This window comes from Calonectris borealis, chromosome 11, assembly GCF_964195595.1.
Source record: "Calonectris borealis chromosome 11, bCalBor7.hap1.2, whole genome shotgun sequence".
NCBI lineage: Eukaryota > Metazoa > Chordata > Aves > Procellariiformes > Procellariidae > Calonectris > Calonectris borealis.
Genome location: NC_134322.1, coordinates 10,975,650 through 11,003,630, shown reverse-complemented (window position 1 = coordinate 11,003,630; position 27,981 = coordinate 10,975,650). Strand labels below are relative to the sequence as shown.

At 39.5% G+C, this 27,981-nt stretch overlaps 1 protein-coding gene across 1 annotated transcript in view; it reads left to right on the top strand.

Annotated features, from left to right (window-relative positions):
* The window catches only part of SH3GL3 (SH3 domain containing GRB2 like 3, endophilin A3), a 60,345-nt gene extending 32,994 nt beyond the window's left edge, over window positions 1-27,351 (top strand). Inside the window, exons 2-9 of the mRNA XM_075159958.1 lie at window positions 9,388-9,456; window positions 10,711-10,783; window positions 12,264-12,407; window positions 13,992-14,125; window positions 15,527-15,685; window positions 18,540-18,643; window positions 19,882-20,009; window positions 26,557-27,351. Of these exons, the coding sequence (XP_075016059.1) occupies window positions 9,388-9,456; window positions 10,711-10,783; window positions 12,264-12,407; window positions 13,992-14,125; window positions 15,527-15,685; window positions 18,540-18,643; window positions 19,882-20,009; window positions 26,557-26,762 (1,017 nt within the window). The 3' untranslated portion in view covers window positions 26,763-27,351. The remainder of the gene's footprint in view (window positions 1-9,387; window positions 9,457-10,710; window positions 10,784-12,263; window positions 12,408-13,991; window positions 14,126-15,526; window positions 15,686-18,539; window positions 18,644-19,881; window positions 20,010-26,556) is intronic.
* Window positions 27,352-27,981: the final 630 nt, after the last annotated feature.

Sequence of the window (27,981 nt, the reverse complement as noted above, 5' to 3'; positions counted from 1 at the left end):
CTGTAGTGGTCTCAGCTGATTGCCTGGCTGGACTTCTCTACACTTTGGGTCATGCTCAGCTGTGACATACTTGCTCCATGTTAGAAGATAGGCTTAATAATAATGCTTTACGTAGATCTGTATGCGACCCATTAACAGTGACATGCTTGAAGGTGAGTTAACGTTACACCAGCAGCTCACAGAACATCACCATGCGGGAAGTATGCATATGGGGACACCCTCAGATCCCTACTTCCAGGCAAGTCACGTTGCAAACATATTTCTCTTCTATTCCTCTTTATCTGGCGTAACCTTTTATAACTCAGTTCATCTGTCTTCCTAAAAATAATCGACTGTGATCTTGTTGCTCCTGTTTGTCTGAGAAGTTACAATTAATGAAATAAAGGGTTCATAAATATTAGTGACATAGGAATGTTCTTCATGAATATAAACACTCTGGCAATACTTTCATGCATTTCTTTAACTTTGTGTGATTCAGAGATCTCTTGGTAGAAAAAGTATGTTTTGCTTCTTGGGAAACAGGCCCTTGAGATTCCTGGTGTCCTTTAGATGGCCTGGGGTTTTTTTTGTTATGTAAATGGAATTTCCTACCTAAATCTGTTCTCTGAAAATGAAATGGGGTTCAGTTTTTCTTTTTCCTGTTTATAAGTTGTATGAAATTTTTAAAATTAGAAAATATTTAAGAAATATTTTAATCATATTTATCTTGGTGTCCTTAAATGTAGCACGTTTCCACATATGCTTAAAATCCTTCATATTTTTAAAAAATACAACTCTCTCTGGTATTTTGATTTTGTTGGCTGGTGGGACAAGATTTACTATTGGGCCCATCAGAAATCCCTAAAGGAAGTTTAGGTGTAGGGCATGCCCTTTCTTTACTCAGTATAGTGTGGGTATAATCATGAGCTGTCTTTGAAGTACAGGCACATCCTACAGTTCATACTTTATATTTCTACTTTAAATATCTGGGAATAGAGATCTTCAGTGAAACACTAGGACATGAATTCCCATGGCCATGGATGTGGTGTTCTGGAGTTCTGGTTCAGCTGTTTGTGATGGGTAATGAATACAAGAGAATCATCCAATTGTATGCAACACTTCTTTGTCTCCCTGCATTTATATAAAAATGTACTCTGCCATAGGTACTGCCAGAGTGCTGTTTTAATTTTTGTATATGATTATAATTTTTAATCAGTCTTAATGTCTCTCATAAATTCCAAAATACTATATTACATTTTATAGTTATGCATAAACTGTTAGCAAAAGAGAGAGCTTCACATACCCATGTACAAGTGGTGTTGAGTTCAGGGATATTTTATACCACTCATGTAGCCATCAGAGCAATAACAAGTATTTGATTTTTAGGGCGCAGCTTCTTGCACTCCATAATTTTGATTAAATAGCAATAGAAGCCAATTCAGCTGCTTGATTAATTTTTTCAGAAAAACCTAGTTCTCTCTGTTGCTGTCAGAAATCTTTTTTACTGTTTTGCCAAGTGCTTTGGAGAAATCCGTGCTACTGCTAGCTGAATGTTTAGTAGAAGAAAAAGTTATAAAATACTCCATGTAAAGGTGATGACCCTTTGAGCTTGATACTATGAGGTGCTGAGCACTCCGGTCTTGATCCAGCAAAGTACTTAAGCACCTACTGAAGTATGAACTTAAACGATTTGCTGGAGGCAAGCCGGAGTGTTCTGTATTTGCAAGACTGAAACATGCACTTTGTAGTAGACCCCTTATTTATTTTGGGGGGCAGAATAAATCTTTTTTCTTTCAAGTACATCAGAACAAGAATATTTTTGTTTTCTTTGAAAACACAATGTGCTGAGGCAACCAAAGAGTTCTTGCCATCGTTTAGTACTTAACCTCTAAAATAAGAGGTTTGGATTTTCTCCAAAGCATTAGGAGAGTATGAGCTGTGTCAATATAATTAAAAGAACAACTTCAAGTACTGGTACACTTTTATAATTTGACTTTTTCACTCGTATTTTTTTAAGGAGCCTGAGAAAAATCTCTTTTCAGGTGTATATTACTCATTTTCATTTGCAGATGATTTTCCACTTTTAGTGGCTTTGACATCCTTGCCTCTGCTTGGCTCCAGGCCCTGTCTTGGGACATTCTTGGTGCAGGAGGAGAAACTTGAAGAGGCTGCCATTCTCATACCTGGTTTGTTTCGGCATCCTCTGCAGCTGTTCCAGGGGCCAAGTGCTGTGTTTCTTCAGTCTTGTTTAGATCTGTGTTTGAAAATGTGCATCTTGGTTTAGTTTCTCAGTGTGGGGCGCTTCTTTTTCTTCTGAGCAGTCAGACCTTCAGTAGATCGCTGGAAGTCAATCACAGGGGTGTTCTATAAGCTGCCCATTCATTTTGGATGCTCACCTAGTCAATAAAGCAGAATATTTTATCCTTTTTTTAAAGAATATTTTTCTATCACAGTGGCAAACTTTGTGCAGATGGCTGTGCCAGTGTGTACTCCTTTGTTATTAAAGATGTGCTAAGATGCAAGACATTAAGTAAGCTGTGTTGTAGGTTCAAGTTCTTGATAGTCTGCACTATATGAACTAGTAGTAACCTTTTTGAGTGTGGGAATTAGCAATCTATATGAAATATAGCAATTGGGAAAGAGGAAAAACAGGTAATATACATAGCATTGTAGTAGAACTTAGAAGCACAAAACAGGGAATAACAGATACTTGAGGTTAAACTACTTTTGATCTAGAAGACAGGTTGGCATCTTCGTTCCCTAATCTGATGGAGCATTCTGGAAAAGGACAAAAAAGAAAAACTCTCCCCTCAGGGGGTTGAACACTGCAAGTAAATTCTACTTTAGCCAGAAGGCATCTTGCCAGCCACCTATTCTTCCCATTGTTTATGATAGGCTTTAATAAGATTCTTCAGAAAGCTGTTAGTATTGTCACATTGCATTAAATCCTCTATGCATAATAATTTAACACCAAAAGAAACAATTACATGGCTGCAGGGCAATAACTGGAAGTTTTAATGATTTATTAAGAGAAGTGTAACTATTGTGCATTAACCATACTGGAATGTAGTATTTTGTACTAAGTACTGTATTTAAAGATATATCTTAATGTATTTGTGCAGTTTGGTCCAGTTATATGTTTCTGTGGGAAATGTAGCCATATAGTTGTATTATTTCCCGTCTTTCTATGTGTTAACTTTGCGATGAATCTATTAGTTTTCCCAGTTGATGGCTTACTTCCTCTTTAGAGAGAGGGGAATAAATTTAAAATATTTTCATAGCTTTGGCTTTTTTGTTAAAAGATTTTTGCTAAAATCTAGGTTTTGTCTCATGGGTTTGACAGTGTGTGTATTTATAACAAATGTAGGAATTTTCCATCCCGTTAAAGTTTCAACAGATAATTTCAGCAGATACTCCTTCAGAACAAAATAAATGCTGTTACTTTGTGAAAAGTCATTAAAAGCTCTTAAGTCTTTAATAGAATATGATACCTTTCATTCAGTCATTAAATAGTATTTGATGATTTCTTGACCAGTTAGGTACAAGAGAGTTTTGCTGGCCAGTTAAGGACGACTTCTGCTCCACTTGTTTCAACAGTAGCTGAATAACAACAAAAAAACTGTGATGGTTCAATCCCAGTTAATGACTGTTGCGAAAGAAAGGCAAAACAAGTGAAACAGAAGGTCAGAGCATGTGTGCAAGTATTGGCTGGCAAGAATCCTATTGACTTGTATTATAAAATACCCAGTGGATATATAAAAAAATAGGGTAATTGTTTTGAGAGTTTTATCAGCTCTCTGCTGATCTGGGATATTTTTGGCAGTTTCTCATGTTCAGTAACCTTCCTCAGTGAAATATGAAAAAGTACTGTAATTTAGTGGATATGATGTACAAAACATTAGTAAAAGACAGCATTTTTCTGAAGCTCATTTTTATAATCCATATGAGAATGGAGAAATGTACTATTCCTGTGCAATAAGAAGGATAAATCTTAACATACTTAAAATAAAAGTACTGAAAAATTACATGAAAGCTTGAGGCTTTTTGAGTTTAGAGTTTTGGTGAGCCGTAGATTTTAGTTTAAACTGTAGACAGTTCGTGTGCTGTGTTCATGCTTCATTACAACAGAACAAATCAAAAGAAAATTACATTATCTGAAAGAAATTACAGTAACAAAGAACTAGTGTGAGAACAAAATCTCGATATTAGGTTTATGGAAAAAATGTTTTCTCAGAGAATTTCTTGGAATATAAATTCCTTTGCAGATAAATATTTAGTCTTTTAAGACTGTATAACAAAATTGCAATTTGCATTTTGAATAGTAGCTGGATATACAGAACTTAAATAGAAATCACAATATCTGGAGGTGTCTCTTCCAAAAGCTATTTGTTTTTTTTCCAGATTTGTCTTCCTAGAAGATTCTGCATAAGCCCACCAGAGACTTTTTGATTGTCTATAATACATCATTATATTTAGTTTTTCAATATTAAAAAGAACAATAGGATCTAGGAAGAAGTTCCAAGCGAACGCTCCAAGGAGCGTTTGTGTACAAACTGCAGTATTTCTTCAGGCAAAAAGGTCGTCTCCTCTTCTATTATGTAGAGCATGCAAGTTTTACAATAAAAGGTAGTTGCCTGTCGTTTATAACTACAAATGAGAGGTGATAATACAATGGCTGATTTGAAAGTGTTTTCATGTTCGTATTTAGGGTTTTGGTGTTTTTTTTTTCCCTCCCAGCTAACTCTAATATCTCAAGTGTGATGGAGGGAGTTGCACAGACACCCAAGAGGAAGAAATCTTTCTCATTTCACAGCTATTCTCTGGGTGTAAATTTTGATCCAGAGGAAATCTAATTAGCTCCAGCAGAAATATGACTAATGAATGGCTTTAGCTTCTGACCTGGCAGTGGAATAGTATGGCAGTGGTGGCCCCCATGCTGAGAACTGGGTTTTTCAGAGCCCCAAATCCTGCCTCTGGCCCTCTAGTGAAAAGGTGCAGAATCCATGGCCCATAGCTTCTGAATTTGGAGATGAAGAATTCTTCCTGTACAAGTAATTCCAAGCTCCCTTGAAGTACATGCCTTATGTGATGGTAGCAGTTTCGCCTTTGATTAGCTGATTCATAAAAACTGATAGATATTGCCACATAATTACACAGCCCTACAGTTGGGCATGCTTCTGTTTAAGTTCAAAGCATTTTGCAGCTTGATATAATGCATGTAAATGATGCTCAGCCAATAGTTGGAGAACTAAAACTCAGCAGCTGTCTCCTTTGTGCATCCATTTTCAATAATTAATTGGCTATCCTGTGACTTTTAATTGGGAGAGTGGTGATGCTAGTTTTACAAGTCCTAAATTCAGTATGATCAGAACAAAAGCTTTTGTGTTCCTAAATCTGAGAATAGTAAAGCTGATCCCGATTATACCAATATGAAATAAGCTACAGCGCTAGCTTAAAAATTTAATGATAACCATTAGAATTTTGTACCAATTTTTACTGTCAGCAGACAGCTTATAGACTTCAAGGAATCATTCTTTACGGTATCTCTTTGAGCACGGAGGTAGTCTCCCTTTTCAAAGGAAATTACAGCTCAGAGTAAGTATCATTGAAGAAGTGTCTCTTTGGGCTAGAAATTGCAGTATCATTAATGTTTGCATAGAACTGGGGAAGTGTGTGAACAAAACTTTTTCTTACGGTTAGAGCTTTTGCTCCTAGATGTAGGTGTGTGTTAGGTTGTTTTCAGTATCTGTATGAAACCGTGTCTGCAGATCCTGTGGCTGGCTTTATGGAATTGCATTCACATGTCACTGTAAATACGGAATTAGAATTGGAGCCAGGTAGGTTTGAAGAGCCCTCCAGAGAGCACCTGCTCCAGCCTCCCACTTGAAGCAGGTCCTGTTAGAGCAGGTTGCTTAGGGCCTTGACCAGGCAAGGCTTGAATGTCTTCAACTATGGGAGCTCCACAACTTCTCTGGACAACCCGTTCCAGTGTTTGACCACCCTCTTGGTGTTTTTTTTTTTCTTCTTTTTTCTTTCCTTTTTAACAGGTCTGATTTTCTTGGTTTCCAACTTCTGACCGTTGCTTCTTGTCCTTCCACAAGATTCAGGCTCCATCTTTTCATACGTTCCTACTAGGTAGATACCCACTTTACCTCTTCTAAAGGCTGAACAAACCCAGCTCTCTGTATGCCACATGCTCCAGTCCCCTACTCATATCAGTGGCCCTCCACCAGCCTCACCCAGGATGTCAGTGTCTTGTACTGGGGAGCCCAAACTGGACACGTACTGCAGATCTGGTCTCACAAGTACTAAATAGAGGGAAATTATCACTTCCCTGGACCTGCTGTCTGTGATGTTGCTAATAAAGCCCAGTATGGGGTTGGTTTTCTTCACCTCAAGGGCACACTTCTGACTTATGTTCAACTTGTTTTCCACCAGTACCACGGGTGTTATTCTGCAGAGCTGTTTCGTAGCCAGTTGGCCTCCAGCCTGTACTGTTGCATGGGGATATTCCATTGCAGGTGCAGGACTTTGCATTTGTGTTTGAGCTTCATGAAGTTCCTGTCAGCCCATTTTTCCCAGCCTGTCATGGCCCTTGTGAGGAGCAGCCCCGCCATCCGGCGTATCAACTGCCCCCCCCAAGCTCGTGTCTTCCAGACTCTCAGGGAGTGTACCCTATCCCATCAACCAAGTTGTTAATTAAGTTACTCCATTATTCTCTGCAAATTGTAGACGCAGAATCTCTATCTCTTTCTCTGAAAGCTGGTGCATAGAAGTCTCAGTTGTTCTGTGACCTTCTGGATCTAGCTTAGATGCTTTCCTTGCTCCCTGCTGCTTCAGCAAGTCCAGTGATCCCCTTGCAAGGAGTGACTCAGAGTTGCTGCAAATAGTTTCTCCCTCTGTGAGTAGCATCAAATTTTATCCATTCAAAACACAGTGAAGAGTTTTGCAACATTTCAGAAGAGAAACCAAAACTAAACATGGGTGGCAGCGTTTGAGCAGATGTGCAAAGAGGGCGAGCAGGCTGCAGCCCGCTGCTGAGGCACGCGTCTGCCAGCACTGGGAGTGCAGCCTCACCAGCCAAGTGCAAACGCCTGGATCAGCCGCTGCAATCCTGGCAAAAACAGCAGCACAGTAAGCCTAAGTTTCAGAATATTATTCGACGGAGGTGTGTGTGACCATGTCTGGCCATCAGTAAGCCAGGGAGAGCTAAGGGATGCCAATGGATAAATAGTGTATGCCCTAAGACATTTACTGAAAACATTGCAACTTCCAGTGTACCTAATGAGAAATTGCATTTTTCAGACTTTGTCAGCCTTCCAGTGAGCCAGTGGAGGTTTTTTTTTCTCTCTGGCGTTATTGTTAGTGTGTGAACTTTCTACTCATCCACTTGTGCTTCTTGTTACAACATTCAGATCTATTCTCTCTGAGTGTGGGACACTTCGTTATTTTAGTCATTTGGTGCAGTAATGTATTATTAATTATGCTTTCACAGTCGAGCAATCATGTTACTTCATTGCATTTATTCTTCGTCAACATATAAATGGATTATTTGTAATGAAACAGTTATGGGTTGCTACTAAACGTGGATTTGCAACTTCAGCCTGAGAAGGATAATTCCCCTGCTAGACTCAGCCGTTGAAAAGGGATCACCATGAGAGGTTTCAGGAAACCACAGATCTGTTCATTGCCTGATGGAGAAAGAAAACATGTGTGAGGCTATGGAAAACGGCATTGATTATTTTAGGCATTAACATTGCACAGAAAGAAGACAGAAACTGCCAGTGTAAAGAAGATGCACAATTTCCGATAGGCTGTTTTTCATGTAGCCTTTTCACGCACCTTTCTCCATCTGTGCTCAAGGACTCCTCGGATGTACCTGCGGAGACCTGGGCAGTCTCCCTCTCCATGCGTGGCCTCAGGTTGCTTCTCTGCTGTGATGTCTTTCAGCAGCAAGATGATGACCCACAGGAACCCACTGGTACTTGGGCTTCTCCATCTCTGTTCTGCTTTTGTGCTTGTTCTGTCAGTCCTCTGGAAGAGAAGTAATCTTGACAAGTTTGTGGGCTGCTTGGCATGTTAAGCATAAACATTGCGAGTCCTACTGTAAAGCCAATGGAAATAATTAGCAGTACGGCTCTCTTTGAACTCACATTTTCCCTTAAGCAGGTCTGTTCTTTTGGCTGTGTGGTAGCAGTGATACTGATGCAAGGTCAGCCCCACTGAGCTCCCAGCTCTGCTTCATCAGCTCATCGCTGTTTTTTGGCACGGCAGCGTGCTCCCTCCACACCTGTGCGGAGCAGGCTGTGACTGAGAAGGGAACCATCGCGCCACAAAGAGCCGTGACCCATTTTCAGATTATGCGAGTCTCCAAAGCTCTTTTAATTCAGTGAGATGAATTCCCTTTTAGAAGGTGCCGGGGACGAACAAAACGCTTTGTTGGGGGCAGGTTTGGGGAACACCAGCAGTCAGTGAGCTAGGCCTGGATTTTATGTTACGCTGTTACAAGATTCAGTGATAAAAATGAAAAACAGAGAAATTAAAAATTAAAACAGAGAAATGCGTAGCATTTTTGCGGGAATTATCCTAGGAATTTATGTTTAATGTTTGTCGAATATGTGTTAAACCACTTCTCTCGTAGTGGAGTGATGCTTTCAAAGGCGGTTTCAACTGAATGAGGATCTGGCTTTCTTTTCGTGCCGCTGCAGCGCAGGTACCATGCACTGCAAGGAGCAGATAGCCGAGTTCTGCTCAAGTGCTTATTCCTAGGCATGACGTACTCAGTGAGGACCAAACTCGGGTCTGACAGCCTAGAGTTTTTACACAGGAGTTGTACAATGTTTCAGCCATCTTAAGAAGATTTACTGAAATCCTCTATTTAAAACTGGTGCTTTGCATTTTTGAAGAATGCATGGCGTTTGTTTTCGGTATCATAAAGATGCTCAGTCACACAGGTGGGTCACAGTGCAGCATTTTTCCACAGAACTGCACACAACTCCCAGCATCAGGAGTAGGAGTTGTATCCCTGAGCCTAATGGCATACAGGACCAGGAGGTACTCAGAAGTACAGGGCTGGAGAGACATCCTTGAAAGGGTCACTCTGGATTTACCTGCAGTCAGACTGGTCCTATGCCTGAAGTCTGCAGTGTAGGCGTGCCTTTAGGGTACAGACTGTTTAAGCATGAGAAATAATTTTTTGTTTGCCTGTTGTAAATTCATATCAGGTATCTCTGTCTCTCTTGAAATGAGTGCTTCACTTCCAGACTCAGGTTACTCTTCTCTGGCACAGTTGCCTCAAATGGTTGCTGCATATCTTCTAATCTGAAGTGAATTCCTGTGACTCTCAGAGATATTTATTCTGTAATTAAATAATCATGCAATTCTTTTGTTAAATTTGTCTTTTTACAGTTGTTCAGTGAAAAAATAAGTGGAGCAGAAGGAACAAAGTTAGATGAAGAATTTCAAGAGATGGAAAGGGTAAGGAATGCAACGTTATGTTTATCAGTATTAAGCTATTGCAGAATCAAAAATGTTTCATGTTTCAAGTGATAGAATGGTATTGTAGATGTATGTGGGGGGAAACACCCCCCATGTGCTTCCAAACAGAATTATTAAGGGTAAGTGCAAATATATCCTTGAGCCTTGTCAGCTCAGCCAAGGGAGAAGAGATGTCCACAAAGGCTGGCTGAGCAGAGGAAGCAGGTTCCGCTGACACCTCTCAACAGTGAAGAGAAACTCCTCCAAGAATGGTGCAGAGCATCAGGAGGGGCCTTTCTCCTCTGCGTGGGAGATTAGAGAAAGAAGCCTTTGTAAATATCATGAAGCCTTCCCATCTAATATTATTCATGATAAAAATCTAACTACTAGGGTCAAAATTTCTCTTGATACAGAATTGTATTTTAGTTTAAATCCATGTTCGGGAATTTAAATGAATTGTGGAAATAGATGTCTGCTCTCCGCTTATTAGCTGTTGTGTTGCAAATTAAACAATGTTACTGCCAGTTTCTGCTTTTCCAGCTTTTATGTGCTTTTTTTAATTGCCCTTGTCTTTCTGTGTATTTTTTAATGTTCATAGTAGATCTAGGTCACAGCTTTTATTGTTGGCAGATTTAGGAAGAAAGTCTTGCGTGAGTTGTTTTTTTTCCAATGTGGACTTTTGAATTTATGATCTAAACAGGTTTCTAGGTTTCAATTTCTTTGGCTACAGAATAATTATTTCCTTTCTCTACATTATAAGAGGAAAAATAATGTGCAGGCCCTAAGGGAGCAGAAGGGAAACAAACCAGAAATGTGATTTTTATAGCATTTTAGAAACTATTAAATAGGAAGACAGTGCAAACTACTGCTTTAAATGGCCCTGACCCCAAGATTGTGGGGGATATGTTCAGTCTTTTTCACCTGTGGAGAAAAGCAGTCTTAGTAACAACGTTGGGCTGGCCGGAAAATTGTAGTCTAGAATGTGTAAGCAGTAGTCAAGACTGATGGGCTGGAAAGGCAAGCCCACCTTTTAATATAAACCTTTTCTCCTTCCCAGTACTACCTGCCAATGAATATGTTTTTGGTAAAATCCTGTCATAACTATGATATGGCTATTTATTTTAAGCTACAATATTTGCTTTATTTTAAACAAAATTTCATAATCAGCTAGAATAGTATATTATGTCTAATAAAATGTTAAACTTTCTAGTAATTGATTTGCTTTTTGCTAATTGTGTTACTTTTCTTTTTCAGAAAATTGATGTTACTAATAAAGCTGTAGTGGAGCTTCTATCCAAATCCACAGAGTATCTTCAGCCAAATCCAGGTAGGATGGGAACAATAGGTGTTGGATTTTGCTCAACATTGTCTTCTTACTTGGAAATTCATCCTAGGTAAATAAAAGCTAATTAGGTCATCATTGTGAGGCTTATGTGTCCTAGAGAACTTTACCTGTGTGTGCAATGAACAACTGTAAAGTTTATATATGGTAAGTCTGATCTGAGATGCATTCAACTTGCAGCACACAGTGCATCTGGTTTACTGGGCATGTGTAGGTTGTGCATGCATGACATGTCTTGGAGAGCTTGGTACAGCAAGTGTGTACATATTTGTGCTGGATTTCCTGGAGCGGGATACGGGTCCCTAAAGTGAAGAGAACACCAACATGTTTTTTAGCAGAGATATAAAAAGCCATTGAATTTAACTCAGATGCTGCTGCCATCAGAGGTACTGGTGGTTATGTAGCCATGGGGAAGAGGGCTGTTACTTGCTTACCCAGTATTTGAATGAGGTTTTGCATTTTCTGGACACTGCTAGGTCTCAGTGGATTTTGGATCGCCAGTTAATAGAGGTTTTTCAAATGTTGTTTTAAGAAACAAGAAAGGACACACGTTTTACATTTGCAGTCAAGTCACAAAGTTTATCTGTTATGACCTTGATTCACTGTCCAAACCAGCTGTTGGAAGAACCTTCTTTTTTTTGCGAACTGACTGAATTCCTGCTCAGTCAGCTACACCATTGACTTCAGAGATAGCTGTCTCTTGTGGGTACCTGGTGAGATGCACATCCCTGAAGAAGTTTAATAGGTTATGTCTACATAAGGATGGTAGGATTCAGTTCTTTACCAAGGCCCAGCTGGGATGTTCAAGGTGAAGCTTGTCACCATGGTCCACATTCCTCAGGAATGCTTTGCCTATGGCCGTTACTGTGTTGAAGAAGCTGTTGAGTGATAATAGTAAGGAGTAGATTGGAAAAACTCTCCAAGAATAAATGCATGTTTATGTCATGATACGTGCAGGATAACAATAAATTAATTTGTATGTATCAGGCCATTCTGCAGAATAAATTTCTACTGTCGTGATTTCTGGAACCAAAAAAAAAGGGGGCGGGGGGAAGTTCTGCAGAGTTCTCACAAGCAAGAGAGAGCGCGCATGAAATTGGCTTTGGCTGTGCTTGTATCTATTCTGTGTTTGCTTTCTGCCATACTTCTAATCACAAGCAGGAATATTCAAAGGAATGTGAGTATTGGTGTATATGCACAGAAGGTGGCAAGCACTATATATCTGCCTGGAGAAATGATGCTCAGTCAGTTGGGAATAAAAAATGGTTTCATATGACCCATATTGTTGAATGGAATCATATTTCAACTTTGGACCATGAAGTACTGACAACAAAAAACTTATGAATCTACAGTCCAGCATAGTGACTTGCTTTGTGACGTTGCTTGTTAAATGATTTATTGCTTTAAATAGATTAGTTTGAAAAGTGTTTTTATAACTTTTATTCTTTTTTTATGTCCCTCTTAGCATACAGAGCCAAACTGGGAATGCTGAACACTATGTCAAAGATCAGAGGACAAGTTAAAACCACAGGCTATCCCCAGACAGAGGGAATCCTAGGAGACTGCATGATACGGTATGGCAGAGAGCTTGGCGATGATTCTATGTTTGGTGAGTTTGTGTATCTCCTCTGTGAATATTTCAGCATAAAGTTCTTTGCAGAATATTACTCAGTGTCATAACCCATGTAAATAGCTACTGCAGGTAAGAGGGAAAGTTAAGTACAGTGATCAGGGGGTGGGTGATATAATTAACAAAACACGATGCTTCTGTGTATTTATCCACCTCTATTGCAGGTGGATTTGATAACATTATTACTGATGCTGTCTGATGATTCATATTATCACCATAACCATTTTAGTTGCACAGTTGCCAAACCTAAATAATTTAGGGTGATTCTTAGATGCACTGTATTTTTTTTAACCTTTAAATACAGTTACCCTATATTTGAGAAGTAAACTAAGGGAAAAAATTCTCATGGAAAAAGAACAACAATAACTTTGGGTGATTTTTTTTTTTTTTTTTTAAAAAGATCTGGTGTTTCTGTGCTTTAGAGCAGTGCATCTTAAATATGTATTTTTCTTGTTTTCATGAAAATGAACTCTAGCTTGGCCATGCTACAATTCTTTGGTAAATCAAATCCTACCTATTTCCTCTCAAAATATGCTGGTACTTCACAGCCAAAATCTTGATAGAAGCCTTGCTTGTTGAGCATGCATAGTGTGTGGGCTTGACTGGAATGAACCTGAAGCATTGTCACCGTGAGTGCTTTTTGGTATGGCTGGGATTGAGAACCAGGGAGAAATACCTGAGAAAAGGAGAATCCTTTTGGGGGAGAGAGAGGGGAGTAGGGCTAGGAGAGAGTGGTATGGGCTGGGACTGCGTGCAGAAGCCAATACACAACTGGCTGGCTTTTTTATGTACTGTTGTTAATAACTGCAATTTTACGCACAGTGGTTGTCTGGAAATAGTAACCGCTATGTAGGTGTAGGAACCTTGCACTAGAGCCCAAGTAGGCGCTGCGTAGGGAAAGATGCTGCTAATAGCCAAAGACTCATTTATTCTCCTCACGAAGAGTGAAGTGGCACAACTCATCTGTGAGCTGGATGTATTTGTTTTTGCAAAAGCAACAGGGATGCTGTTTACTGATAGTAAATAAAACTAGGAGAGGGGAGAGGACATTTCAAACACTGCCTGCTGATCCTTACATGCTTAATAAAGTATACAGCTATGTTAAATAGGTGGTTTTAAAGAGGCAGCAACAATTTTGACCAAAAGAAAGTTTAGAAAAAAACCATGCTGTATGTGAGGAAGCTGTAAAACATGATTTTGTGATTAAAAAGTTACTCACTTTTTGTGTATTTAATGATATCATTAAAGTTGTACAAATTAAATCAGCTTGGTTTGCAATTCTCAAAGCGGAGGAGGTTTGTAACCTATGCAAATACAGTAGGGAAAATAGCTGCTTTTTTTTTCCTAGGGCATCAAGGAAAAAAAACAAAGTATACTTCGGAACAAAAATTTTCCAGTTCTAGTTTTCTGTAGGGGACAAGCAAGTGCATAGCTTGCATTATTTTTTTACTCTTCAAGGGCCTGCAGCAGATACAAAGATACCTGTTTGAAATAGCTGTTTCGTAAGACAAATTTTCTGGTTTTACATATATTGAGATATAAGTAGCCTATTCTTTACCATAGGCCTTGCACTACTGGATGCTGGTGAGAGCATGAAGCAAATGGCAGAGGTGAAGGACTCACTTGATATTAATGTCAAACAAAATTTTATTGATCCTCTACAGTTATTGCAGGACAAAGATTTAAAAGAGATTGGGGTAAGTTTTCCAGAGTAAAGCTTCACTTACCAATAATCAGAGTCAATCAAACTCTAGTTCTCTGAGATATTTTTCTTGAAAGCAGTAAGGTAAATAAATGTCACTGCATTTAAGTTTGTCTCTCTAGCAAAACAGTGGTGAAATCTGCTTAAAATCAATGCCTGGCTATTTCTCACTTGTCTAACTTACTCAATTTGCTATATTGCTCGTACATTCAGTACAAGAAGAATGGTGAAGAAAATGATAGTCTTTATTTTTCTGCTATTTTATTTTAACCAACATTTTTATTAATTCTTATGAACATGTGAGTGGGCTGTGATTTACTGCAACTGATTATCCTATCTTGCCGTCCCTATCAGCCTAAAGCTGTTTATAACGGAGGATGAATATAACTGTTGAAAAAGACTATTCAGGGCAATCACAGAATGATCTGAAAAGTGCCATAAAATGTTGAAGTGCCATATGCCACTATAGGAAAAATATAGGAAGCTGAGGAACACGTTTTTAACCTTTAGAGTTAAATTTTTCAGTGCTTTTGTTTACAATGTGACAATTAAAAGAAAGCCAGGCAGTCTTTGTCTGAGACTGTTGATTCCAGTAGACTTGGGTAATAAGCAAGTTAAAACCCTGATGAAATGCAGAAATGAAAGTTATTTTATTTGTTTACACATAAATGGATGTGGAAAGCATAGCAAAAAGATTGTAATAATGTCTTGATGTCTGTAGCTGTCTCCTATGATACATAACTGTTTTCAGTTGTAGTTCTTCTGAACTGATGAAAATAAATTGTTTGACGTTAGCTTTAATGAGCATTTTGTACTGTCACTTTGAGTCCATTCTGTAAGTCTGTCAGTCCCATGATTTTTGGCAACAGAAAAGCTTGTGTAGTTATATCAGATAGAGGTGTGAAGTTGACACCTAACAAAGAAAGCAAGAATACAAGATTTGTTGGAGCATTGCTTACAGAATAAGGGGGGAAAATATCCCTTTAACTTTTAGCTGTCATATTGCAAATAATTTGAGGTAAAATTGAATTAAATGTAGAATATGGGGACATACACATATTTAGATTGGATCCCGCTTCTCATTTAGACAATCTGAAGTGTTGCACATTTGGATGTGCGTGAGTTGGATGCCTAAGTTTAGCAAATCAAGGTAGCCAATTCCCCAAGTGTTAACAAAGGGCTCTTTATTTAAACCCCATACAGTTTAAAATTTCATTCATGTATACAGTCCTAGACTTACCTGATGCTGCCATAGATCGAAGGGATGGACTGGATAATCTCTGAGCCTTGTATTTCTTTGATTCTGCATATCTCTATATTTGCATCCATAACTGAAATTTCCTTATATCACAATGTGTTTGTTTGGACCTCCTCATAAATGTTCTGTCTTACTTAGCATCATTTGAAGAAACTAGAAGGACGCCGTTTGGATTATGATTATAAAAAGAAGCGTCTTGGAAAGATACCAGATGAAGAAGTTAGACAAGCAGTAGAAAAATTCGAAGAGTCAAAGGAACTGGCTGAAAGAAGCATGTTCAATTTCTTAGAAAATGATGTAAGTCTGTCCTGCATTTTTGTTTGCTGCAGTACATCCAGGAGGGCAATGTGTGTGGGATTGGATAAAGCCTGTCCCATCCTTCATAGGAGGTAAGATCTGAAAGCAGAAAGCGTGCCCCTTTCCTCTTTTAGTCTCTCCTGTGAGAGAGGAACATAATGCCCAGCAGTAAATGGGAGAACTCAAGAATTCAGGAATTTCTTTTGGAGATACAGTGGCTCAGACAAAATTGTCACAGAGGCCTTAAGTAGTTTTATAATCTATGAGGATTGAACTATCTGAGAGTAGAATGCAGTTTGATCAGTGGGAGAGAGAAGGTTGGGAGATTAACATAGTCACGGACTGGCTGCTGAAACTATGAGCAAGGGTACGTACCCTGCGCTTTCTGAATTGTAGCTCACTTATAGTCAAAACTTTGCTGCTGATTTGAAGTCTGTGGATGATTTTACCTCTGAAAATCATTATTATTACTATTTGGCTCTGAAAATTACTCCATAGAGTTTGTTTGTGGATTGGGCTCAGGTACGTGGACTTTGGCTCAGAGTCCCAAGTCCATCATGAAATTATGTCTAAATAAGGAGGTAATTCAGAATAATCCTCTCTTCTGTCCATACACAGAGGAATAGCAGGATGTGCTTTCTCCCATGTAATCATGGAGTTGAAGGAAAAGAGAACTGGACCTATTTGGGCCTATTCCAAAGCTTTCTCTTCTCCTGTAGATGCAGCATCACAGAAAACACACTTACAAAGGAAGAAGTGTGCTGTCTTCTGTGAGCAAACTGCAACAAGGAGGAGCTGTTAAGTGGGAATATTTAACTGCAAGCAGCTTCTCCCTCTATTCACACCTGTGTAATGGCCAGTTATAAACTATCCTCTAGCTCCTAAACTGTTTGAGTGGGACACATTTGTTACAGCTGTGTGTAAGTCAGTAAGCCTCTTGCTGTTTTACCAGTGCAAGTTACATGAGGGCACCAAAAAATGTAACATCATCTATCAACAATTTCAGCACACTGTTCCGCTGTAGGCTCTACCAATTGCGTGGTTGCAATGTATGTGTTTTATAATACTGCCTTGCATAAGCAGCTGAGGAATGTTTCAGATGGTGTTTATCATTAGTCAAAGCACCAAACTGAGGATAAAACAGTGCATGGATTAAAATGATTTAGCTGAGCCACTAGAGAACTGATGAGTTACACTTTCTAGTATAACTAATTCTGCCTTTGGGAGGGGGTGAACTGGATGTCCCCTTGAGGTTTTTTCCATATCCACTTTCTATTGTTTCTGTTTAAAGAAAACTCTGTGCTCCTTCCCTTCCATTTTCTATGCTGACCCAGTCTGTCTGTCCTCCTCAACTTCTCCTTACAGCCTTGTTGTCTAACCCCAGACTGTCTTGCTGGGCTTGCAGAGATCTTAATTGCGATCGCTTCCTTCCCATCCTTTCCAGTTCCCCAAATGTCTCCCTTTCTTGGTCTCCTTGCCCTGCAATCTCTGTTCTCTGAGCTCTGGTTCCCAGCCATCTAGCCAGGTGCCTTTCCCAGACTCAGTCCTGATCCACATCTCTTTCTCAGGTTTTTGCACAGCTAGTTCCAGACCTCCCACATAGACACCGTTGTGTGCACTCCTTATCAGATCCATCTTCTTGCCTTTCCCACTCAGCCAGTCCCAGGCTCCTCCTGCTAAGTGGCTTTTAGTCCCTCAAGTTTCTCTCATCCCCAGTCTCTCTCTCTTCTCCTAATCCACAATTCCATATCCCTCCTGGCTCTTAGTCATCTTGTTTGGACAGTCCTTGTCTATCCATTTTCTCTGACCACCCCATCCAAACCCCAGGCACTTTGTGTGTTGTCCTCAGCTGGTTTGCATTACTCTTTTTTGACTGTGATGGAATTGTACCAGCTGTTGATTTGGTTCTGTGCATTTCATTTCTGTATGCTATGTGACAATGTTTGGCTCTCTTGGAGTCCCAGCAGAATTTCTAATAATGTTTTTAACCGAGTAAAAGCAGACAAAGTATAGCACAAAATTGCCATGGGTCCATAAAACATTCGCAGAAGGTTTACTTGGATATCTTCTTGTGATCCAATGTCTGAAGACATCATGATGGGATGGAACATGTCAGACTTCTTGGGGTCTGTCCTCTTAATGCTGTCTTAAAGGAAGAGGACAGATAACTGTCTGTTACTGCTCCATTCCCAGTACAGATTGAATTTTTCAGTTTGTGTGAGGGGAATGAGATTATTTGTTACCTCATGAATAAAAATATTTTGATTTTTCTTTCTCCTTCACATTCTCCCTTTCCTCAGCATTCATATTTTTGAGTGATTGGCTGATACTTTTTAAATCCAAGTATATAAATCATGTTTCATTTATTGGCTTATAAATGCTGCCATCTAGTGAGGTAAGTCCAGATCATTTCAGAACTGCAGTTTGTAAACATTTCTAATAAACACTAATGGGTCTGAGTCATAAGAGCTGTCACAGTGCAATTTCTTCCAACATTGCTGATCAGAAAAGCCCCACTTTCACCTGCTAAGGGGTCATGTCCTTTTAACTGTTTCAGGCTTGGGTGTTGACAGACAGCTGGCTTGGAAGTTGAAAGCAGAAGGGATTTGCACATTGTGAAAGGAAATGACTCAAGGACCCAACCCTGAGTTAGTGAACTAGAAGTTACACCTCAGTTTTGTTCTGTTTCCAACTGGCAATTTCTTTGATAGAATCACACATGCTCTTTTCAATAGCCTCCACAAGTTATCATGGTCTTTTGAGATACTAGGTCTGTTTTGAATGATGTGTTTGTTTATCCGTCAGCTGAATGTACTGCAGGCTCCTTACAACTATTTTCCTCTCTATATTTCAGGTAGAACAAGTTAGCCAGTTGGCTGTGTTTGTAGAAGCAGCACTAGATTACCATAAACAATCCACAGAAATTTTGGAGGATCTGCAGAGAAGGCTGCAAAACCGGTAAGACTGAACCCATCAGAAAATTTTGAACCTCTTTTGCAGCTGAGGTTCATGAATGTGGAAAGTCACTGAAGCAACAGATCTTGTAGCACCATCTCACAGATGCACATTTGCTGTGCTCTGTGCCTTACTGGACTTCATTGCTTTAAACCGTTGCCACCTGGCAACTTCTTGCTGCGCTGTGAGCCTTTAATGTAATGCAGGATCTGCCCAGAAAGTTTTGAGTGTGTGCAGAATCTCTCACTCGCATCTGTGGAGGTTAATCAGGACAGCCTCCATTTGTTTGTAGGTTTATTTAAACTTGCATGCTTCGAGTTGTGTTTTGGAGGCTTTGCTGAGAAGTTGGCCTATTTTCATTGAGATTAAGGGGTATAACAAAATTCTGCAGCAGAGTAAGGAAATAGCCAGCTGGCTAGGAACACAGCTGTGGTGTAATGCACTTATGAAAGGCCCAGATACTTTGCGTCATCCTAATAGAAGAAAAAAATGTTGCTGTCATTGATTTGTTATACATCACTCAAAGAACCAACAGAACAGGAGACCTAAATGACTTGAGTGTCACCATAGCGTAGTCTAACATTACAGTCGCAGAGTCGAGGTAACTGTTTGGGACTTTCCTGAGATCAGGGTGGCCGTGGTGGCCGAGAGTATTAGCATAGGGGTAGCTGTGTCTGTAGACACCCTGCACCATCCCAGCTGGAGGGGCCAGTGAGACAGGGAGGTCTCAGCTGGGCCACATGCACACACAGGAAGAAGTATTGAGATAGTTGTGCTGACCAAATAGTTGTTTCCCATTTTTTCTAATAAAAAGGCAATGTCCCTGGGCCTCTGTCCTGGCTGGGTTTCTGCATATGTTATTTGCAGTTGAGCTTTCCAGAGACCTCATTCCTGGAACTTCTGCTGAACTCAGTGGCAGCTGTGGATGCTCAGCACTTCTCAAACTCAGGCTGTTAAGCTTTATGCCTCTGTCAGCAGGACCAAAGCATTAAATAAAATAGGGAATTGCTGAATTTCAAATACTGCATGAGAATTGAGCAGCGTTTAGTGAATAAACCTGTGTCATGTCCCCCCTGCACCCACCCTCCCCTCCCCCCCCCAAAAAAAGTCTAAAACCAAAACCAGCAGAAGGTTTTTTTTTTTCCCCCACCTTTCAAACACCAAAGCACTGAACTGAGTGGAAGCTCCATAAGTATTTCTTCCTTCAAGTAAATCTCTTGCCACTCTTCTCTGTGTTCCAGAATAAATGTAGCATCTAGTCGGCCTAAACGTGAATTTAAGCCAAAGCCTGTAATAACTACAACTCTGGAAATTGGTGATAATCAGCAGCACAATGGGATTGCCTATAGTTCTTCCATAAAATCATCAGGTAAGTCTATGGCCACAGAATTAACGTGTCTGTCGTGGTTTAATCTGGCAGGCAGCCAAATACCACGCAGCTGCTCGCTCACTCCCCCCGCCCCCCCAGTGGGACGGGGAGAGAATCGGAAGGGTAAGAGTGAGAAAAACTCGTGGGTTGAGATAAAGACAGTTTAATAGAACAGAAAAGGGAAAATAATGATAATAAATAATGATAGAATATACAAAATGAGTGATGCACAATGCAATTGCTCACCACCCGCGCTGACCGATAACCAAGTAGCGATCAGTACTTCCTGGATCATGCCTACCATTTATATACTGAGCATGATGTCACATGGTATGGAATACCCCATTAGCCAGCTGGGCTGGCTGTCCTGATTATGTTCCCTCCCATCTTGTGTACCTAGCTCAGTCAGTAGGCACGGGAGCTGTCCTTGGACTAGGAGGGCACTTAGCAACAACTGAAAACATCAGTGTGTTATCAACATTCTTCTCGTACTAAATCCAAAACACAGCACTAGGAAGAAATTTAACCCTATCCCAGCCGAAACCAGGACAGTGTCGATAGATGTTTTGCCGGATTTTTGCTTGAGGTATTCTTTGTACCATGAGAACAATGAACATGAAGCATCAGTATCCATACATCTGACTCCAGTTTGTTTCCCAGATTTGGAAATGGAACTGTGAAGCAGGGTTCCTCTCGACATCTGAAACTTAGGTGTGGCATTCTGCTTGGTCTTTTAGGGTCTCTGTATTGCCACTGAGGGTGGGAGGAAAGAGAGGGAGAGGCACTTGCAGAAAACAGTTCATTTCTTGCAAAGACAGATGCCTAAGGTGGGTGTGTTAGATCACTGTCTGGAATGTTTCCAGGTGCTAATTTCTCTCCACAGTCTGAGACCATAAATGATCAGTACAGGATCTTAACTGTTAGCCATGTAAAATTCAGAGAGAGGACTCCCACCCTTACTGATTTTATTAACATACTTTACTGTCCCCTAAAGTATGCACCCAAGTGTGTACATTTATGAACTGAAGTGCTTGGGTACCTATTGGTATGGGAGTAGGATCCCTTCCTTTGATTAGGCCCTGATTCCACAAAAAAAATCAACTGTTGAAAGCCCTTGAAAGTTGTGTGAATGATAATAATTAGTAAGGTTACACTACTCACTGAAGTAGCTTTTCCTCATCTCATAAATAAAATTATTTTGCCCTGTCTCCTTAATGATTACAGTGGTGATGAAAGAAGACCAATTTAAAAAAAAAAACACAAAACAAAACACACAAAAGACAACAATATGCAAAGAAAAGAGAATGAAAAAGCCAAATTTTTCCATAAACATTATTTGTAAGGAAAATAGAGGGGAAGCAGTGAGCCGAAGGTTCCTTTCTCTACTTGACATGGTATCTAGCATCTTTTTCTGAAGCTTTTTTCTTTTTCTTCCCCCCCCCCCTTCACTCTCCAACTCCCTCTTCCCTCCAGTCTTGTTCCTTTTTAAAGGTTGTTGGGAGAGAAATGAGAGAACTAAAGGTGAAAGAATAAAGCTTGGAGCTGTAACTTCATGCTCCTTCTAATGTCTCTTTAATTTTCTTGCACTCTGCTACAAGATGAAGCTATTATACAACCCATACTGAAGGGGATTTGCATAAATCCACCCAGCAAGATCTTATTCCTCAATTTGTTTGGCAGAATAAATCCACCCAGCAAGATCTTATTCCGCGATTTGTTTCTTTTGTGCTTCAAGCTACTTGAGGGTGTGTTAGTGAAGCTCCCCATGCTGCCTGAATGCTAAGAGCAGTTTTGTGTTGCTGTCAAATGTGGGATTGAGGGAGACAACCCCCTCTTCGCACACTCCTCTCAATTCAGACCACGGATTCCTAAGACATGTGATGTAAGGACACGTTTCATTCAAAGCACTGGGGATGTTTGCAGCAATCAATAACTTTCTCGTTATTTTTACAGCACATCTGGATGAAAGTAGCAAAAACATAGCAACCTTTATTAAAAACTCAGCATAAAATTTCTAGGCCCCTATCAATTACTTGTCAAGTTATATAGGCTTATTTTTTCTGCTTTGCATGTGCAGTGGAGAAAGGAGATTCAGATTCAGCACTTGTATATAAACTAGTGTGTCAAACCAGAGATAAAACAACACACATATTACAGTGGTTTATCATTGTCATGAAGCAATTGATCCAAGATGTCCTTTAAGAGTAATCAATCCTGCCTTTGGGAGAAAGACAGACTGGATGACTTCTCAAGGTTGCTTCCAGCCCACTTAGTTTAAAAAAAAAAAAAAAGAAAGCCTGTTTTAATGAGCTAAAATTCAGTGAATGAACTGAAAAACAAGTGACCACTCATCACTAAGATAAGGATGGAGTGAGCCACTTCCATTCATTGATTCCATTCCTATTGCATCAACTGCTTGCATATCACTAAATGATGGGGTTTCACTTACTGCTTGGCTCCCTCAGTGCTGTCAGAATGGAAAAGAAATAAAACAACCATGAAAGAGATGAAAAGGAGAAATGGGATACATTTAATAATTGTTGCTATGCTAGTGTTGCTAATAATATCAGAAAGACCCTTTATCATGTTTTTTTCCTCCTGAAGAAGCTATGGGTGCTGTGCTTACAACCCCAGCAGGTACATCAGTGAAATCATTGTTCATTGTCTTTTTTCTCTTCCTGTTCCATATTCAAAAGTTATCCATATGGATTTCTGTGGAGCTGCAGTGGGATCAGTATGCCCTGCTTGTAAATGGGGAAACCTTTCTGCTCCTGTTTAAAATCAGAATCATGAAACAGATTAGATTTATGGTCTGTGTTTTAGAAATGTGAACCAGGCAGCTCTAAGCAAAACTGCTAAATGTTTTAAGGCCTCCATGTGATAGGGGGGATAGCATCATTTTCACCCTCTTTTTCCGTTTAGAAAACTGACCTCTTCATCTTACAAAAAAAGCACTTTCATGCTTAATTTCCCCTGTTTACACATTGACCCTGTCAAAATGTAGACCTTTAATTTCTCTGATACTGTCGCTCAAGGTAAGTAGTATCTTAGTATTCAGTGAACCCATGGAAATCAACAGGACAGTTCAAAGTAAGCTGTGATACATTCAGCACAACTACCACAATCCAGTTCTTAGTGTTGAAATGGCTTTTCCTGTGTTTCACAATAGCTTTTCAAGTTAAGTGTCAGCTTTTGGAGCAAAAATAGGATTTTCCTTTGTACGGTCCCTAACACATGGGGATTATTTACTACTAATGACTTGCACATACTTGCAGGGCCAGATTCACAGAAACCTCATTTTAATGTTGTGAATTATTTAGCTGCTTTGATTAAGCACAGATAACAAATCTGTGTTTTTCTAATTCATTGTTATCCTCATTAATCAGCTGAGGCTACGAGCATCGTCTGGCTCATTTTAGAACTCTTTAAATGCTGAGTTATGTCATGCCTTTCATTCTTTTTGTTTGTCAGGTTTGACTATGATATGAAATAAATGGGTCTGGTTGCTGGAAATTAACATAAGCATCTAAGTGTTTACTCACTTCAGCTGTGAGGGAGACTTGGATTAATTATCTTAGCAAGCTTCCAGTTTGTGCAGTTTGTGATTCTATGAAAGTATAATTTTGCTACCATATGTATACAACATGGTATAGAAGACAAAGTAGATGCAGGTACAGACAGTAACTCCCTTTGGGGAAAACAAACAAACAAACAAAAAGACAAACCAGCATTGAATGGCATTCTGGTTTCATTCTGTAACACTCCAGAATCATAGACAGCTTCTTGCTTAGCCTGTTGTTGTGGTGTTTTTTCTGTCTGCGCTGTCCAGGTTTGAGTGGTCTCGAGATTAATGACAAGTCATCTTTGAATGTGACAGTGAAGTGTGGCAGTTTAGCTCCCCAACTGGAGAAATTAAGGAGGCATGCATGGTCTTGCGAATTAACAAACCCTGTTTGGAAAAAAAAAAAGAGACCGTAATTTCTTTAGCTTAAATCTCTGCAACAGGAAAGGATGTGCAAGTATTTAATAGACAGAAAAAGGCTGGAATCATGTCGCCAATTCTGTGATGTTAAACAGTGTGTGTTGCAGACTGTCAGGCAGTGCTGCCCCCATTACCTTTGTCAGGGAGGCTTTGTCGCGTTGGATTATACAGTAGCAGCAGCTGCCTGACTCTAATGGAGACTTTGACTGATCCTACAGCCTGGAGTGAAACCGGTTGTACTGGCTGTGACCATTATTTAAAAATCTTTCCATGCTGCCAGACATTTCTTTTCAGTTCTTTGGAGCTTAAAATGAACCAAATGGGATCCATCTCGTGTCAGGTACCTTACTGTCAGAAATTAACTGGCTTGCAATAATAAATTAGCCCCATCGGAACAGCTGGTAGAGCAAGGAACTTTGTCAGTTATTCAGAGCACGCTGCCTTCTGCTGTTGACAATTCCAATGAGCTGGTACCAGTTCTACCTTGGCAAAGACTGAAAATAACTCAGCTGTTTTTGAACACAGTCAGGCCATTTTTGTTGGGAAACTGTGGGTCGTCATCTTTTTTTTCTGCTTGGACTTTTGTTTCAGCAAAAATATGTCCAGAACCAAGCTGTCATGTGTGTCATTGTATTAGACTAGCGTAATTTAGTTTGTTCGTGTAAAACTTTGTCACTACTCCCTGCCTCCCACAGGCAGAGGCCTAGTCTGGCGTTGTTACAGCAATGTTCTGGGGTGGTTTGCTGAGGGGCATCTCTGTGTTGACAGCTCTCTTCCATTGCTATAAGTAAAAGCTCTCTTTTATTGTTATAAAGGATAAAACATACCCACAAAATAGAAAAGTAATTCCTACTTCCCTGTCCTAACACCAAATATTACCCCTGATTGTGTTCTTGTCAATTAAAAAGATGCTTTCACCTGTTCTTATTTATTGATCACCAGAATATTTTCAGCTGGTTTCCTTAAGAGACTTCTCCTAATTCCTTTTACTAAAAAATGCCCGAACAGTTACTTTTCAATAGTTTCCTATGCATTACCATGATGAGCAGATTAAAATGCATTTTTGCATACATTTTTAACATCTTAGCTATTATTATATATATATTGCATCACCAACTGTGTGCAGATTTACCCAGACAAAAATTATTCTTCAAGGTGATTGCATGATTAGCATGTGCGCTAGCTGGGAGAGAGAGTCAAGACTAGAGAATTGTTGCAATGTTGCAAATAAGACAACCTGAATAACTTAGTATTTAAGAGGTTTAACTGCTTTAACTTAAGTACTAAAGTGTTCTAGAGTTGTCATGCTATAATGTGTTTTACTACTGCTTACATGGCAGTAGCAGCATGAAATCTTTTCTCCTATTCTTCCTTTATAAATATATTTCAAATTACTAGACTTTTACTTGGATATGCTGTATATGTTTTTAAAAATCTGTTATGGCTGAACTTCAGTTGAACCTCTGGCTAGTCCTTGGCTACAGGTGAGCTTTACAATTTGAACATTAGATTACATTTTATTAGAATAAATTATTATTCATAATTTTGAACGAATGAATGTATCCATACCACAAATCCAAGCCAATTAACACCCCTTCATGAGAAAATCTTTAAAAAAGGTGACTGCATGTACAAGGTTAACTTATTTTGCTAATGGTGATTCTGTTTTGTACTTTAATTTATGATTATATTTACTTATTTTCCTGTAAATATATGTACTTACTACTATGTTTGCATATGGTACCATTAATATTTTAAAAGAGTTATTTGGAATGAAGATCTTTATAGCCGGGCAAACAGCGTAAGTCACAAGAACAGCCAGATACTGTGTCAGAAAACTGTTTTCATCTGTAAGGAAGTCTGACAGGCACCACTGTTCCTAGCATAACCTTTGCTTTAGTTCGGACGAAGGGTGTGTACAAGAAAGGATTTGAACACATGAACCTGGGGAGCAGTAACCCAGAAATGGCCGTCACTGCTCAAGTGAGGTGAGGGTGGAAGCCTTAACGCAGGAGCAGCTGGAAGCCTTGCTCCTGAAACGCACAGGTGGGGTGACAATCCAGGTGGCTGCCTCCAGGCTGTAAGCGCGTGTTTGTAGGACTGACTCTGAGCCCCTGCCCTCTGGTACGTATTCCCACAGTAGCAGTGTGCTGCAGCCCAGTTTGTTTAAATGATTACTTGTCCCTTCTCCTGTTGACTCTTTTACTTGCTCAGCTCCTACCCTTTCAGCTCCTCTAGCCACCACTCCAAAGAGACTACACTGATTTTGACAACTGTATCAGTTTGAGATAAACATCCTTTTGAAAGGGAAGGCAACTAGGAATGGAAATAGAGTAGCATCTGAACTTAAGGGAGAAACAGAATTATGCTTTAAACTAATTATCACTAGTATTATTTTTTATATGTATTAACCAGATGTTAATGGGTGAAAGCAATGGAAAAACTGTTGGGGGGGAATTCGTGACAGCAGGGCTACGTGTTTTGACCCATTGTTTTATGCTTAGTGGCCGGTGGGATGCTGTGAAGCTCTATTAATGTTTGGTTTTTTTTCTGTCACTGGGGCAGGTTCTTCAATGCACATGGATCAGCCTTGCTGCCAAGCTCTCTATGACTTTGAGCCAGAAAATGAAGGCGAGCTTGGGTTTAAGGAAGGGGACATCATAACTTTGACCAATCAGATTGATGAGAATTGGTATGAGGGGATGTTAAATGGAGAGTCTGGCTTCTTCCCCATTAATTATGTTGAAGTGATGGTTCCCTTGCCTCAGTGATTGTGTCATTCAAGCTGTGAACGTGATTTCATGACTGAAATGGATTCACAAATGTTCTGTCAGTGTGGCATTCTGTGAAAGCCTTGCTATTTGACTGACTTACTGACTTTTGTATGCGTCTTTTTAAAATGTATTTATTTTATATTCAAAAAAATTTTACCTTCCCTGACTTCATCAACCTGCAAAAAAACCCATGCCCAGTTTTTTTGCTTTGTGCCTTGAAGATCACTGTATGAAGTGTTTACTGGTAGCTCACTGTTGCTCCAAAAATGCATTCCTTGCTATTATTGTATGTGGATTTTTTATCTTTGGCTGCAATGATTTTACTATTGAAAACCATTTTTAAAAATACTGTAAGCGAAGCTAACTGTAACCAGCTCCTAAGTTACTGATGTCGTTGAACTCTTTTCATCTATCACACTGTAATTTATTGTGAGCAAGTTAATCCATGTTTCACATTGTATGTTGACAAAAGGCAAAGTGGTTGTTGTCAATATTATGATGTTGTTGTACTAAGTACAAGTTCTCAGCATTGAAAATTCCTATAATTTACTGACCAAACTGAATAAATATTTCTGTGGAATAAGAACAGTGGTTGCTGCTTCTATTCCTATAGTTCTGGCATTTGTTTTTGAGCTGGAGGTCACTTTTGCTAAATATATTAGCTTTCAGTGAAGAAAACAATGCTACATTAAAAATGCATGAATAAAGCCAAACTATTAGTTTTATGACAGCTCAGCCACTGGAATTGTAATAATCTTGCTCTCTCCCTACTGATTGCGTAGCGTTTATAATGTCTGTTAAAATTTTCTTCTAGCAGGAGGATAAGAGAAAAATAATTCCTTTGAACTAGCTCCACAGGGTTTGTATAGAACTCCATTGAGATAAATAGGTGAGTATCACTGGTGACTACTGCAAACAAATGAAAAGTCAATACACTTCTACTTTTTTTATTTATTTGAAAGGGATGGAGGAAGAGGAGAAAGAGAAGACTAAGTGGGGAAGTAAAGACATGCTATAACTAAAAATATGCAAAAAAAAAGCCTCAAAACAAAGGACAGACAGACTCAGGCATCTTAATTACTATCAAAATGAAGATAGAATTAATTTGTTTTTCTGTTAGCTGCCTCCTGCTTTGCTTAGTAAGCACAGAGGTAGTAATGACCAAAAAAATTCAGCAGCCCCAGAGGAACATGTAACCTTTTGTCAGTTGCTGTCT